General features: G+C 43.3%; 1 protein-coding gene across 1 annotated transcript in view; it reads right to left on the bottom strand.

The window, feature by feature from the left end:
• Positions 1-12,798, bottom strand: part of dym (dymeclin) — a 70,902-nt gene that overhangs the window by 21,257 nt on the left and 36,847 nt on the right. Inside the window, exon 13 of the mRNA XM_053649042.1 lies at positions 9,208-9,310. Within this exon, the coding sequence (XP_053505017.1) occupies positions 9,208-9,310 (103 nt within the window). The remainder of the gene's footprint in view (positions 1-9,207; positions 9,311-12,798) is intronic.

Here is a 12,798-nt window from a genome sequence, read left to right as displayed (position 1 = left end):
TCACAATTATTTAAAATGAATCATTTATTAAAGAATGACGTCATACCTTTTATCCGTTTATAGTTACATCTAACGTTGTGGAACCTCCACGAAGTAACGTTATAGCAGCTAGAGTCTAGTATAGTCTTTCCCTCAACGCCTTTCCTTTTTTCTCACTCTTGGAAGAGAGAGAACCCCGTTCGATCCAGTTCCCGTTTGACTCGGAAAGAGGAGAAATGCTAAACAGACACCAGAGACGGTATGGAGTAGAGAAGGCTTGAAATATGAATGGGACAGCGTGTTAACGTTCAACATGAAGACCGTGTTGTGTAAATCCCACGCTTCGTCAAGCCTCGATAGTGAAAAGTAACGGGGGGGGGGGGGGGGGGGTGAATGAATGAATGAATGCCTCCTCACAGAAAATGTCCCCATATCAAAAAATTCCACACATTTTAATCAGTTTATGTGCTGCGTGCCCATTACAAGTCCCTGTACAAGTTATTACCCATAAGTATGGTAACGATCGAGGGAGGGGGGTGGGGGGGAACGCACCACGTTCAAACATTGCCTTTTAGTCACGCTTTCTAAAATCTCTGTTCAAACATGAACGACCTTAAACAAATGTCACGCCATTTAGGGCACACTATGTTTGGACTTGTACAACAATTTTCTAATGAAGTGTAAATAAGAAAATTATGTACAAGGTCTTCGACACCTACACCAAGGCCTACGCCCAAAGAAAACAAACAAAAAAACAACCCCAAAATGTGCTCGGTAGGTTTAGACATAGCAATCGGTTCTCATGAAATGCTTAATAAGCATGGTTTTGGGTTGTATACCTCCCACGCCCAGTCTCGCACACCTGACGCGCTCCTTCTTCCCGATTCTCTCACACGGGCCTGAGGAAAGTCCCAGATTTCCCGCTTTACATCACACAGCTAATGGGTCTGAATTACAAGGGGAAAGTTATACGCTACAACCACTTGCAAACCTCCACCTCCACCCTGAGGGAGCTAATGTTTCGTCCCGCTGTGCCTTGGCTTCGATAGTGCTTACGTTTGGGCCGTCCACTGGACCGCCTGCTTAGAAACCAGTCACCCAGACTGCACCTAGTATCACACATGACTTACACACACACACACACACACACACACACACACTGAACAGAGCGTACAGACGCTGCTGTGTTAGGAAAGACTCCAGACAGTTTCACAATTTCACAACGCTAGACCAAATTAAATCGTTCAGTCAACATGTTAGTTTCACCGACTCTAATTGTACTGTTAGGTCAAATTTGCCACGCTTTCAGAAAAAAATAAATAAAAATACAAAATTCCATTTCTTGTTGCTCAGATGGTACCATCACCTTCTGTACCTGTAGTACATATCTTTTACCTAGAAAGCTGCATGCAGTGTAAAAAAAACAACCAAAAAAAACCCACCCTGACATGGATTTCCAGGTGAAAAACATACATTAAAAAGGTTCAGAAAGGTACAGTTTAGAACCATTTCCCCCTCACAGCGTAACTAAAATATTATTATTAAATTTATATATATATATATATATATATATATAAAAAGTGGAGTTCCCATTACTTCCGATTAGCAAAACTGATTTTGTGATGTCACTAAACAGGCTAGGCCCAATCATACGCAATATGCAAATCAAAGGAGGACTTTTAGCTTCTAAATCTGCTCCATACAAATCAGAGTAATAATAATTTTAAGAAAAAAAACAAAAAAAACAAACCATGATTGGTATATTTAGACAGGTCCAGCGGCTGCAAATCAGGATTCAGATCGGGAAATTCCCCAAGCTAATTTATTAAAAAGCTTGCTCACTTAGCAGTGCTAACGTTAGGAGAAACGTATATTCGTAAATCCTAGCATTATTAATGAGGGTAAAGGTGGAGAGATGCATGAAATGGTGTGATTTGATTCCATATAATGTTTATATTTCTGGAAACAGGAAGTCAGGGTGATGTTCAAGATTTGAAAAAAAATTGCAAATCTCAACAAAACCTGACGGCAGCTTAGCAAACTAGCAAACTATTGCAGACGATATGGCAGATTCCCGGCTGGAATCCCGCCTCCACCCCGTGTGCGCAGAGATTGCAAGTTCTCCCCGAGCTTCGGGGGTTTTCTCAGGGTACTCCCGTTTCCTCACCCAGTCCAAAAGACATGAATAGTACATGAATAGTTTCCAAATTGTCCGTAACGTGTGAGCGATTGTGTCCTGCGATGACTCGGCACCCGGTCCAGGGTGTCCCCCGCCTCGTTCCCCGGGACCCTGCGACCCTGTGTAGGATACGCGGTACAGAAAACGGATGTATGGATGACGCTACTTGATAAAATGATGCGACTTACACTTACTGATGGAGAACCCCTGACAGTATATAAAGACTGAATCGTGACATTCTGGAATTGCACGGCTTCAATTTGGGACAATGTTCCTCATATAACTGCGAACTCGCCCCAAACCCCACCCTCTTTGACGTAAACAAACAGCAAAAATTTTTTCCCCTCAAACAATTGAGTGTTGTAAACAGGAATAACATGCAGGAAAACACACTACGAACCAGGTTTGCTGCTAATCAGCAACAGCAAGACACACCCCCGTGGAGCGGGACATACATGTTCCAGAGCGCATTCGATTGGACGAAAACGAGACTAGTCCTGGATGAACCATCGGAAGTTTTGGCGGAAGTGACGCAATCATTTGTTGTCATTTCTTTTTCCCTCTTCTAAATACACAAATCATATTAGTGTCCTTAACACATGGTTTGAATCGTTTAGAATGACATTTTAAGACGTATTTAACAGCGACGTCTTGTTTGGTCCAGATTTAGGATTGCCCGGTCCAAAGACTTGTGTGTGACTCAGACCTGACCTTAATACACCATGTAGTTTTCCTCATCTTTCCATGAAATACAATTATAATCAGCGCTGCACTTTAGTCCTGTGGTGGTCATGTGGTAACGCTCGCCTTGCCTTATTCGTTCAGACAGACTGATGCAACCCAATGTGTCAGACGTGTGGTGTAATTCTGAAAGATGAGCTTCATGGAAATGACCTCATCGTCACATTCTAATTAAAGTATGGTTAATGTGCTCGAGGACAAACGCTGTGAGATCGCGAGACGTGTATGATGCTCTGTTCAAGATGATGCTAATGAAAATATAATGAACCCACACACACACACACACACACACACACACACACACACACACACACACACACACACACACGATGAGGTGATGTTTTTGACATTCAGCTTGGATTCTGCGACACTGCACCGTGTGTCGAAACTAATCCTGATTCCGACTGTAAAGATTCGTAAAAGTCTTCTACTGCGATTTGTTGCGTTTTCTCAGATGCTTTTCTGCTCACCCCGGTTGTAAAGAGTGACCGAAATACCGTAGCCTTCCTTTCAGCTCGAAACAATCTGGCTGTTCTTCTCCGACAATCCTTCTCTCATCAACATTCAGTCTGTACAGGATTTCGCGGATTTCTTTTTGGAGTTTTTTTTGCGGAAAACTACCCGAACTGTGCGTATAATTGTTTTGCACGGTGTTTCGGAGTGATGCTTGTTGGTAAATGAGACCTTTTAGCAGGTGAACCGAAGAGGGTTTTAACTCCACGCGTGCTGTGATGACACGATGTCGCGTGACGCATCTTGGCCCAAATCTGCGGGAATTTTGCAAGCTCCGTGGAATATCGTGGAGTTTGCAAAATTCGTGAAATCCTGGAGGGACTGAACGAGGCGTTTCAGGAGAAACGGGAGACAAAACAAATAACATGGACCACCAAAATTCATTCAACCAATCGGGACAAAAGGGACATCTCTCTCTAACTGCCTGTCAATCAGGCCTTCTAGCCTAGGGATACTGACTGCACCTTTAATCCTACAGGGAAGTACACCATATTTCACATTAACCATTATTTCAGTAATAGCGATGATATCAAGTGGGGACTCAGGCTCTGCCTCATAACACAGCCGTCACTTGTAGACAAAAATATTCAGTGGCACGTCCTTATTTGGTACGTTGCCATGCTGGATATTTGAAAACAAGGCTATATTTTACATAAATATATATATATATATATATATATATATATATATATATATATATATATATATATATATATATATATATATAGACAGACAGATATAGATATATATAGATAGATAGATAGATAGATAGATATAAATAGCCTTGATGAGTCACAGGTTTGAACTCCTTCTGCACTTCCTGTTACACTGATGCCTGAAGCTCGAGGCTGAGCCACTCCTGAGGTTTTCTTCAGGACCTCTTCAGGTACCTCACACCCCCTAAAACAGCCAGGAAACACCTCCAATCCTCCTCTTTCCTTCACACACCGATTACAAAACCACATTAAATAAACATTGGCTCCTGTACCGCTGAGAGACTCTAGCTCCTGTACTGTTTCACTGATTCCCTTTACCTGTGTCTGATCTCTCTCACTCTCACACACACTCACACTCCCCCTCACTCTTCCCCCCAACTCTGTGTTCTATTACATAGTGCAGTGCAATGATAAAAATCTCCCTCTGTCTCGATCCATCTGTCGCTTGCTCTCTCTCTCTCTCTCTCTTTCCCCCAGTCTCTTCCTTGTACCATTCCTCTCCGTCTGTCTCTCTCTCCCTCTCAATCTGTCTGCTCGTCTCTCTATCTCTTTTCTGTCTCTCTCCATTTATCTCTGTCCATCAGTCTCTCTCTCTGGCTCCACCTGTCTCTCTTTCTATCTCAGTCTGTTTCCATCTGCCTCTCTTTCACTCCATCTCCTTCTTTCTCTCTCCCTCACTTCGGCTGTCTCGGTCCGTCCATCTTGCTCTGTCCGTCACTCCATCTATATCTCTCTCTCTTTGCCTGTCTTTTCCGCAGGCTCTCTCTCTCGTTTACTCCATCTCTCTCCCCTGGTGTCTTTCGGTCTCTCCGTCACTTTCTCCTTCTGTCCGTCTCTCCCTCAGTCCGTCCGTCCGTCTCTCTCTCTCTCTCTCTCTCTCTCTCTCTCGCTCATTCCGTCTGTCACCATCTGTCTCTCTTGCTTCATCTGGATCTCTCTCGCTCTGTCGGTGTGTCTCTCTCTCGCTCCATCTCTCTGGTCTCTAGTCCAGCTCTCAATCCCTCAATCTGTCAAAGCAGATACTCATTAAGAGCAAGTGTTGTGAAATTCGGTGGAGAAAATGTACACGATGAAAGTGAGTATGATGGTGCAACACACAGGACCACTCCTGCTGCTCTCTCTCTCACACACACACACATACACACACACACACACACACACACACACACACACACACACACTCCCTCTCTTTATTCAGTGCACATTACGGTCATGTTTTAATACACAGACTGAGGCAATGCAGCACTGCTTTAACAGAGAAAGCAGTTGAAAGAAAGAGAGAGAATGTGTGTGTGTGTGTGTGTGTGTGTAATCACATCATCAAGCAATTTATTATTCAATATAAAATAAAAAAATAAAAATTGACACTCCCCAAGTATTCCCCCAAACATTCCATTCTCCTGTTTCTAATACACCTCCCTGTCTCGCTCGTTTAACCTCACTCCAGATTTAGAAAACTCCCAAAGCTCCAGACCAGTAAAACGAGCGACGTACAGGTTCGTTTGCCTTGTTCTGAGATTTCATATCTTCCTGTTATGCGAAGTGGGAGTCGAAACAGGTTGTAATGAGAGCGATAAGGCTGTCTGGGGCTGAAACGATAGAGCTGCGATCCAAAACGATTCCGGAGCGAGCGAGCGAGCCAGTCGGGGACGTGCTGCAGTCGGAGCGCAGCGTCCCGCCAGCAGCGCACATATTTTCCTCATATTATGTCTGGGTCACTGTGTGTCCCTGGATGACTGCTTCGAATCTAAATATATAACGGATTCGCGTATCTTTAGACACGATGTCTCGATTAAAGAGTAGCAGAACGCCAGCGTGTGTGTTTTTCCCACGTTCGGAATAAGGAAATCCCATCCTTGTATCAATGACACCAGACGCTCGTATCAGAGCAGACAGAAAAACAGCTCTTTCTCTTTGTGTCGGGGAGGAGGGGAAAAAAAAAAACTGAGGAAGGGAAAAAAAATCTGTAATAATCACTAAGCCATGGGGTGATAAGCTCTGTCTGAGAATCCAGTGTACAATATTCTTCCCACACACAGAGAGAGAGAGAGAGAGAGTAAGAGAGACAGAGAGCGTGAGAGACAGATTGAGAGAGAGACAGAGTGAGAGAGAGAGCATGCGAGAGAGACAGAGTGAGAGAGGTTAAGAATGTAGACATCTTGTTTGGGTGGCATAATTTTTGCATATATGAGGCGTTGTGTGTGAGTGTGTGTGTGTGTGTGTGTGTGTGTGTGTGTGTGTGTGCCAGACGTAGCGCGAGTCTGGACCGTGATGTGGATATGGAGAGATGAAAGCATGAATATGGAGTGCACTGAAAAAGAAACAGACAAAAGACTGAATGGAAAAAAAAAAAAAAAGGAAAAAAAAAAAGAGACAGAGAGATGGAAGAAAGGATGAAACAGACTAGAGGAGTGGCAAGAACAAGGGAACGACAAAAGAGGGGTGCAGGCTAGTGTGTGAGGAGCATTAATGAGGGCAGCAGACAAGCAGTCTGACCCACTCAGACACGCGCCAGACGTCTGAGCGGGGCTCCGGGGCGTGTGTTTGTGCATACGTACGTGTATGGAATGCAGAGGCACAAACACACACACACACACACACACACACACACACACACACACACACACGAGACACTAAACAAGTCAGCACATGAAGACTAAAAATCAAGCACGCCAGGCTTTGGCCATTGATGTTTGTCCATCAAACACACACACACACACACACACACACACACACACACACACACACACACACACACACACACACACACTTCACTGCGATGGTCCATGCTGATCCCCTCCAGCTATACCCCTCCTCCCAAGGGTGCGCTAGGTTTGAGACAAGACTTCAGCCCCCTGATCTTTGCCCTTCATCACTCCCAAGTTTCACTACACAGCTTAGAACTCCAGGATGGAGCCTGGAGCCTCTGCTGATCACCAGCAGGAATAAAACACTTGCTTTACTGCTCATATAGGAAAATAAATCAACAACCGGGAGACGTCACGCGGCCCCAAGCGCTTTCTTCCTCTTGCTGCGATTTGTATTTATTAAAGAACCTCATCGTACCTTTCATCCGTTTAACTTACAGTTACATATAATATAGAATAATAACCTCAATAAGCAACCGGTCTCTCTGTTTTTTGTTTGTGTTTTAAGTTGATGTTTTAAATAAATAAATAAATAAATAAACAAATAAAAATCATCCTCCTCCAGAGGTTACGGGTTTACCTCTAACCGTTTCAAAGCGCCGACACTGGAGACTCCTTCCATTAAAGCTAAATAAACAAGCCTAATGATGCCAATAATGCCATCTTAAGAGGTGCAACACTTGGTGTCACCTTCAGAACAGTCTAGAAGACTCTAGAGATCTAGTCTCCGGATTTCGGATTAGAAACTGTGGTACGTTAAGGCTACTCTATAAGAAAAGATGCCAGCGGTGTCTTGAGATCCTTAACTTCCTGTCACTTTTACACAGCGACTGGTTCAAGCTCATGGCGCCTAGTGAACTCTTCTATAGGACTGATGTGCGATGATTCTGCAAGACACTCCAACACGTCACACACAGATCTGGCCCAATGCAGATTTCACCAGTATAGCCGTCGTCCTGGAATGTAGGAGCGTCGGTGTCGTGCTCTGCTCGGACGAACTCTAATGTTGTGTTTTGTTGAAGCACAAACAGGGAATCTCTTGTCTGGTCAACGACGCGTGATCCGGTTTTATGCGTTCAAGTGAGTATCCTACTGACATTGTATAAGAAGTACAGTATGTACTGTGACTAATTTCCTGCCTGGGGAGCTTAACACACAGCGTACCGTGCTACGTTTGACCAAATATTTATTCTGATACTGACAGACAAGTTCGCTCTGGTTATCACTTACGCTACAGCAGCCACATCACAACCTCTCTTTATTCTCTCTCTCTGTCTCTAAGTGAATTAGACAAAACAATTAAAGAGCGCTCACACGTACAGCGACAAAGCGACCGGAGGCTGCTCGTTTTCAACGAGCGCTGGCGACTTCAGATGACATGAGTGACCGTTGGCGACTAGATGTGGGCGTGTCCTCTTTATGCAAATTTGGAGTGACTTGGTGCAGCGACTAGCAATGGGAGTGGAGACAGTAGAGCGCACGTGATCCGTGATCCGCCATGCTGCCTGCGAGTCCGAACTGTGTCTGTCGCGTTCACAGATACATTAGATGGCCTCAAAGTCAAAGAGCGCACGCTGCTTCTCCTTCATCTCGTAGGATATGATGTACACACACACACACGGGTGAATTTTATCAACAAATGCTCTACCGCCATAATGTTTACTTTTAGCGTCAAGAAAACTGGCTAGAATGCTAGCTGTTCCACCCACTGATAAATGTTACTATGGCAACCGGTAGCATGAACGCCTACTGGTGACTTCACAGTACAGCGGCTGGAGACCTGCAGCGATAAAACTTGTGTGTGTGTGAGAGAATGTACCTTAAGACGTCTCTTCTGAAGACTTTCATGGGGTGGGAAACCTACTGATTTAACGAACGTCTCCTGATGGAAAACTTTACCGTCCCGACGTGCTGTTACCATAGCAACGATAATGTATTAGAACGAGCTGTATTAACATACAGTAATCCTATCATTCTATAGCAGCAGATCTGCTGCTATAGAAAATTATCCAACGCCTTCTGAGCTTCCAGATTCGAGAACTCGACAGCTCTGTGGTGTTACACGGCAGTCATGTGATCATCTGTTGTATCGCAGTGTATGACCTTACAGCGCGTTCTCGCAGAGATCTGTACAGAAACTCGCTAGATTCAATTAAACAGCTTGAGGCTCAATGCCTGGTATTCGATGGGAAAGACCCGTCGTGAGTTATTATTATACAAGATCCTCGTCTGTTTCCGTACACGACCGTGAAAGTAAAAACGTCCACTTGTGTTGATTCACTGTAAAGACATTACAGTGCTCTCGCTTCACCGGGTCACAAGCGGGAACCTTTAAACGCATCACGGATACACGTGGAGGACACAGCGGTTGTACGCCCACGGACACCACCTCCCACCCACCACCTCTCACCTGCCCTCTACTTCTACTCACGTAATCCGGCAGTGCCGTGCCATCTGCTCCCAGCGGCCTCTGCAGAGACTGTGTGGCTCGCTCCAACACCTTATTGTGCTTCCGAGACAGCAGCGCAAACAGACTGGAAAAAAGACAGACAGAGAGAGAGAGAAAACAAGACGGATGACTGATTAATCAGCCGATCGGACAATAGAATCTCTCACAATAACAACACAAAACATCGGACCGTGACGCTCTGTGACTCTAGAAGTCGTCGTCTTGTCGTCCGGATAAGAGACCGAGTCATCTCATTGTCTGCTTAGAAGATGTATTTTGAAAGGAAATTCAGGCAATGAAAGAAAGAAAAAAACTCTTCAGTTACTTGTGCAAAACAAAACATTTTCGGATGGCTGCTATGTCGCGCTTATTCTCCGAGCGACAGCGGATTCAGTCATGGGGGGGTGGAGCTGGTTAAGTTTTCCATGACGTGGTGATGTTTATTTAGTATGAAATGTTTATTCAGCATTATTTTTTTAATGGAAGGAGTCTCCAGTGTCCGCAACAGTCGAAAGGAAAGTCTTCACTTTGCTAAGAGGATGTACTGTTATTGGGGGGAAAAATCATCATCATCATCATCATCATCTTTGGGGTGGTTCTAAGAGTGACTCTGCGTCACGTCAGGACACACATCGCACCACACTGTCGTTGATTATTTTCCTAAACCAGCATGCGTTTCATTTCTTACTTAGTGGCTAGCTGGGCCATACCTAACAACATTGACAATTTGAAATGAAAAAGAAGAAAAAAAAAAGAAGAGCAAAATAATCAATAAAATAGAATGTGTGTGTGTGTGTGTGTGTTAGTGCCAGCCTCAGGCTCTCCCTATGCTTATAACCTGTTTACAGTGACCTTCAAACCTCTGCTTATGTCGTGTGTTCAAGGGGATAAAGCCGCCTTGTGTAGGAGAGCAGAGTGCATCATGGGAAAGGTCCAACATGACATACACCGACCTCATCAATCACGATGGACACGTCTAGCCTTGAGTAACATCTCCCCGTGTGCAGTGTGGACATGTACACTAAGGCACTGTGTTCAGAAACGTTTTTTCCTTTATGAATTTATTTAACAGATATCAGCTTTGTTGTTGTTGTGCCGTAAACGAGTGCATGGGCTTCACTGCGGACCTTTAACATTTCCACTCAGGAACCGGTCGGAACTTTACTCCGTTTATCAGCCCTGTTCAAGCCGTGTCCTGTTTTGTTGGCAGATCTGAGCCGAGAAGTAATCTGCAGCGGTCCATGGTGGACGACAGCTTTGTTTCCCCAAGGGCTAAAACAACACAAATATTAACGCTGCAGTCCACCCCCCCCGAATAAATAAATAAATAAATAAATAAATAAAATACAAATTTTAAAGTCATGCGCAAAGGACCAGACACTGACGAACTTTATTAGATTTCACGTGTTGATAAGAATAATAATAAAAAATAAGACATTAATGAATTAAATAAAGAAAGGGGGAAAAACACAAGAAATTAGCCTTTGCAAATTTCCATGTTCAGGGTGAATTTTACTCACACACACACACACACATATTATATATCTCTATATCTATATATCTCTATCTCTCTTTTTATATATATATATATATATATATATATATATATATATATATATATATATATATATATATATATATATATTTTAAATTGTACTGGTTTTAGTTTGAATTGATCCAGTTTAACTATAACCTCAAATCCGTGGCTAGCACACCACAGCAATTTACAAGCGAAGCAGTTTTCTAGACCAACGCGTCGTACTTTTTATTCGTTTATACTTACGTTCGATGTTGAACATTCGCAAAATAAGTTAGTTCCTTATGTTGCAGCAGCTAAAAGCAGTTGTTCTCCTGCCATCCTTCTCTCTCTCAAAATCCCCATGAAACATATGAAGTTGTGGCTTTTAGTATAAATAAGTCAGCCGTGAGGTTATCGATAAACTGGTGTGCTCCAAAACAATGACAAAATTCCCATTACTAGTAGATATACGCATTCACAATTTACAGTCTCTCTCTACCACCGATACAGAGCAACAATTCTGATGACATCACTCTTTCAGATTCAGATTTTCTGTCCAATGAAATGCCCGGTAGAATCTGAAGTGTCCCGCCTCCCTATGTTCTAAATTTTATTTATTTATTTATTTATTTAAAATCACCTTGCCTTGGTTGTGCGAGAGAAATAATGCAAGCTTGGGTCGTAAATGTGTGTTTGGCTGTTCGAACCTGCGTGTTTTATTCAGTTTTCCAACTGTAAGCTGGTTAAGAAGGAAATGGCTTGAATTTGTTCACTTTGAAGAAGGAGGTATTTGTGCCAGCTCGCGTCCACGGTACTAACCGTCAAGCACGACCTAGCCCGGGCTGTGAGGTAAGCTAAACACTATAGGCTATTTAAAAAGGAGGATGAGGAGCCAAGAGGAGCCCTGACTTCCTGTTTCAGTGGAAATTACGTCAACACATCGAATAACGCTGTGCATTTCAAGACACGTCACGAGGACTTCTTATATATTTAAAATAAAAATAAAAATAAATAATAAGAATAAAAAAAAGTTACCAAGAAACCAGAAAGCTTCCCATGCTGGAAATATTAACGTGACGGCTTTATCCCCGACACTGGAGACTCCTTCCATAAACGTTAAATAAACCCGTTTATGTGCAAAACCACGTGTAGGTTGTTACAATAGAAACGATAACGTATTAGAACAAGTGCATTGATGTATGTAAAACTGAGAAACGACAGTCAGAGAAAAATCATCAACCACCTTCCGACCAATCATCGAGCCATAATGTCAGCGTGGCACAGTCTTCACTAACCTTCTGCTGAAATGTTCTATCGAAAATCTTAAGCGTTTAAAACGCAAGTTTCAATTCATGAGGTTTTTCTTTATTTGTATTATTTTTCAACCGCCAAAAATTTCCCCAAGCATTTCTTCCCTCCCCCCCTCCCACCCCACCCCGAAATCAGGTTGATTAGCTTTGGATATTTCATCTGCACTAGCTGCTTTTACACACCGTCCTTGCACCTCACATCTCGAGTTGACTTTTTCTTCACTTTTAGTGTCACTTTTCACTCTATACCTCCGTTAACTACATTCTTTCATGCTGTTTAACTGAACATTTCACTTCGGCTCATTTTACATGAACAGTATTAACCTTGGCTCGGGAGACGAGCGCGTTCGCACGCGTAGCTTGTTAAAAAGAAAGATGAAGCTGTTCGCTCTCTAAATTGAAGACATTGAGGATGAAACGAAACTATAAATCATTCGAAAATGATTAAAGCGCGAGGATTAGTGCCAGATACAAAGGCAGGAGTAATTATTAGACACAGAGTGCATTTAAAGAGAGTAAACAGAAGCTGAATACTGTGCGTGCGTGTGTGTGTGTGTGTGTGGTAAAGTCTGAAGATAAATGGATGAGCAGATAGTGGCAGGTGGTCCTGTCTGGGTAGAAACAGGAAGCCGGGTGCCAGACTGTGCTATTGTCCGTGCGTGTGTGTGTGTGTGTGTGTGTGTGTGTGTGTGTGTAAGAGAGAGAGATGTTTGGGCTAGACAGAGCGCCTGAAAGCTGTGTCAT

The sequence above is a fragment of the Ictalurus furcatus genome, chromosome 18, assembly GCF_023375685.1.
Source record: "Ictalurus furcatus strain D&B chromosome 18, Billie_1.0, whole genome shotgun sequence".
Classification (NCBI taxonomy): Eukaryota; Metazoa; Chordata; class Actinopteri; order Siluriformes; family Ictaluridae; genus Ictalurus; species Ictalurus furcatus.
Note: the sequence above shows the minus strand (reverse complement) of the source record. Positions and strands in the feature narration are given on the sequence as shown.